Source organism: Geospiza fortis, unplaced genomic scaffold (assembly GCF_000277835.1).
Source record: "Geospiza fortis unplaced genomic scaffold, GeoFor_1.0 scaffold16, whole genome shotgun sequence".
NCBI classification, from domain to species: Eukaryota; Metazoa; Chordata; class Aves; order Passeriformes; family Thraupidae; genus Geospiza; species Geospiza fortis.
The window spans coordinates 10,278,979-10,282,774 of record NW_005054302.1 but is presented as its reverse complement, the minus strand read 5'-3'; the positions used below and the strand labels follow the sequence as shown (position 1 = coordinate 10,282,774).

Here is a 3,796-nt window from a genome sequence, read left to right as displayed (position 1 = left end):
GCTGATTTACTGATCTTTTTATTGCACTAAGCTAATTGCTCAACCCTGAAGACCAAAGATAACACTTTGGTTTTTAATAATGTAAAAAGGTATTAAAATTATCCTTTAGTATTTGTTTTAGAACGCTGTATTTTATTTGGGATAACATCAGAGGAGTGCATTTCAGCAAATACTTTAATTTCTGCCAACAATTATCAGCCTTCACATCACATCTAAAAAAATGCTTTCTGTGACAACTTTTAAGTTACCATCTACAAACACAGAATATCCCAAGGGATAGAGCAGTTTGTTTCCAAAATAAACAATGCTTACATAGGTTAAAAGGACAGGAGAACAACTGAACTTGATACACACACACTTATATGTTAGTAAAGCACAAACAAGCAAGCAAAGATGAACTTACTCTGTCTCCTGAATAGGGGAAATGGGACCTTCATCATCCAAGTATTTGTGTTTCCGTAACACCATACACTCTTTTTCTAAGTCATCACTGGCCTGAAGGGCTCTTAAAGCTTTTTTAAGATGTTCTTCATATTTAAGCACTTCAATATACTTGAAAAATCCCTTTGCAGCTGCTTGCTGTAGGAAAAAATACTCAGGTAAGATCCTAAAAGTACCACTATAAAGCATTTACATTATGAACTGATAATGTAACATTCTATCAACACCCATATATATTCTTGCATTGTTTGCTTTAAAAGGTATTAATTTTACAATATCAAGTATCATGTTTCATAGAAGTAAAATCTGTTTCATTGTTTTATTCTAATAAAAGAGTCCATTTCAATTCACAATTTTTAGACTAATTAAATATTTATCCTACATAACAGAGGACTTACCTCATAGCCAAGAACCATCTTTAAGGGAATATGTTTCTCCCCATAATGTTTTTCAACAAAAGGGAATTGAAAACCTCTGTCTAGAAGCCTCCTCTTTTGTTCCTGAGGCGAGGCTGTCAGTGGGGGCCTCCCTGTGGGCATCTGTGTGCTCTCATACTTTTTCTTCTTGCTCTTACGTGCCTGTACTTCGTATTTTCGATGTGCGGCTGCTTTGAACTTCCTTCCCCTGAAGTGATAGGCAAAAATGGCCTTCAAATTGAATTTTGATTTCTGCTGCTTGGGAGTTTCTAATGAGTTCCCTGGACTTTGGGGAGACAGTGAAGAGTCTGAGGAGCTTTCATTGTCAGGTACTTCTGTACCAGATTCTGCTTGTTGCCTTGAAGATTGAGATGGCCTTTTCTGCTTTGAAGGTGCAACGGAGCACTCAGGACGAGCAGCAGAGACATCACTGAAGAAGAAAAAAGTATTTACTTTCAAAAGAAGGTTCACTTTTATGACACATTACACAGGTTCACAACAGGAAAAATTCTGGACTAGAGGCAAAAGCTTACCTTTCTGAATCACTGCTGATCAGTAAAACCTCAGTTGAAGCAGCTGATGATTTACACGTGCTGTTAGGATGATCTGAAGACTCCCCAGGAGCAGCCACCTTCTGCCTTGACGGCTGTGTTCCTGTTTTCCTTTGCCATGAGCACACCTGAGATGGCTCCTCCTGCTGGTGGCTGATCAGCTCTTGGGCATCAGGGTAATCAGAGCCAGAAGCCTGGGGCTCATCTCTATCAGTCATGTTTCAGTTTGCCCTAAAAGGCAATGAGAATTCAATAAACTAAAAAAAAAAAAACACATTTATCAGGTAACAAACTTTCTTCTACTCCACTCATGATCACAGGGTAAACTTAGGAGCAATCCTAAGGAAACTTGAGCTACATACCTTTCATTTTCCTATGAACCATGACCGGTTACATTCTTCATACTGACATTTAAGTCACAGCCACTGAAGATAATCACAGCACAACTGAGGTCAGAAATTTGTGAATCTTTTTAGTTCAGCTCTTGCCCAAAGGAAGGCAAACATCAGTGGCACAACAGATTGTTCAGACTTACTGAGATGAATTCTGAACGTTTTAGCCCTCTCTCTACTAAGGGAGAGTCTGCCTCCAAACACGCACACATACACATAGCCAATGGCTTTTTATACTTGTAAGGATATTGCAGTTTAAAGTCATACATAAATATTTACTTCACTGTGGTTTAAAACCTTTAAATTAATCCAAGACATTGTCATCATGAGAAACTACGCAATTTTCCTTCTGTTCTTTTGTGAGCTCTAAGATATCTAAAAATCTCCAGCTCTTAACAATCCATCATCCATTTATTTGGCTATCACTAATCACAGAGTTCAGCCCCAGAACTAAAATGCTAATTTTCACTTGAATCTGCAAGACAACACAGTCCAGCTCTTTGGTGGCCCAAGTCTATATCAAAGGGACTGTAACACACAGCAAAGGAACCTAGTTTTCCTCTGTATGAGCTCAAAGTTATTTTACCTGTTAGTCATTTACTAGCCCTGCAGACCTTTATCTCTCTAATTTTACTGTGCTTTTTAGAGTTTTACAAACTTATCTTCATACCCATTAATATTTCAAATGTTATTACACAGTTCAGCATCTGAAGACACTATAGCAGAATTTATCCAATGTCTTCACATAACCTGCAGCAGATGATCCTGAGGGCACATGCACATCAAGCAAAGGATTAGACCCAGTCAGAATTTAGAAAAGGCAGGTCCTAACTGACCCACCCGATCTCCTTCTCTGACCAGTGTATGAGGCAAAGGCTGTGGATGTTGTCTGCCTGCACTTTAGTAAAGTTTTGGGACAGCATTTCTTACAGCACTCTCCTGGAAGAACTGGCTGCTCATGGTTTGGATGGGTGCCCTGTTCATTGCATGAAAAATTGGATGGATGAATGGCTGGGCCCTAAGAGCGATGCTGAATGGAGTTACATCCAGCTGATAGCTGGTCTTAAGTGATGTTCCCCAGGGATCAGTGCTGGGGCCAGACCAGTTTTATGTCCACTGACATGACCTAAAAAGGGGATTAAGTGCACCCTCATTCAGCTGGCATGTGACACCAAGGGTGGGAATGATCTGCTGGAGGGCAGGAAGGCTCTGCAGAGGTGTCTGCACAAGCTGGATTTGACAAAAGCCAACTAAGTGAGGTTCAACAAGGCAAAGTGCTGGGTCTTGCACTCGGGTCACAGCAGAAAAGGCCCTGGGGGTGCTGGTCAACAGTAGCCCAGTATGGTCCAGGGTGTGCCCAGGTGGCCAAGAAGACCAATGGCATTCTGGCCTGGATCAGCAATGGTGTGGCCAGCAGAACCAGGGTAGTTACTGTCCCCCTGTACTCAGCACTGGTGAGGCCACAGCTCTAATCCTGTGTTCTTTTTTGGGCCAACAAGAAAGATGCTCGTGCCAGCTTTGCTATGCCTTTGCAGGGACACTGCTCACGCTGGCTCACCCATGGCCTGACAAACACCAAGCCCAGAAACGAAACCAACCCACGCCATGGCTAGGACAGCGGCAGCAATGCCACTCTGAGCGCACAGGCCCCGCCGGGTACTCACAAGTCGCAGCTCAGCATCCTTCGAGGTCTCTACCGCAGCTCCGGCCTGCAGCGCTGGCACAGCACGCAGATCCCTTAGGGAAGAAAAGCAACCATGTAAACTTGCTGAAGGCCTAACAAAGGCGCCAGGCAGATCCCTCGCCAGGCTCGGCTGCCAGCAGCGCGCTGGGGCCGGCGCCACGGGAAGGCCTTTTGAAGGCGGACAGGCATCAAGGCACCACGGGCCGCGGACACCCCGGGGCACCGCTCCCGCAGGGCCCCTCGCTGACCGCCGCCACACGCCCCGGCTCTCGGGGCACGACTCCACACCGCCCGGACTGTCCCCCCACCCCC

The 3,796-nt window shown here is 44.3% G+C and overlaps 1 protein-coding gene across 1 annotated transcript in view; it reads right to left on the bottom strand.

Annotated features, from left to right (window-relative positions):
• Positions 1-3,628, bottom strand: part of TAF1D (TATA-box binding protein associated factor, RNA polymerase I subunit D) — a 12,486-nt gene extending 8,858 nt beyond the window's left edge. The window contains exons 1-4 of the mRNA XM_005417816.2: positions 3,465-3,628; positions 1,391-1,639; positions 840-1,287; positions 404-579 (exon numbers count right to left, since the gene is read on the bottom strand). Of these exons, the coding sequence (XP_005417873.1) occupies positions 404-579; positions 840-1,287; positions 1,391-1,626 (860 nt within the window). The 5' untranslated portion in view covers positions 1,627-1,639; positions 3,465-3,628. The remainder of the gene's footprint in view (positions 1-403; positions 580-839; positions 1,288-1,390; positions 1,640-3,464) is intronic.
• Positions 3,629-3,796: the final 168 nt, after the last annotated feature.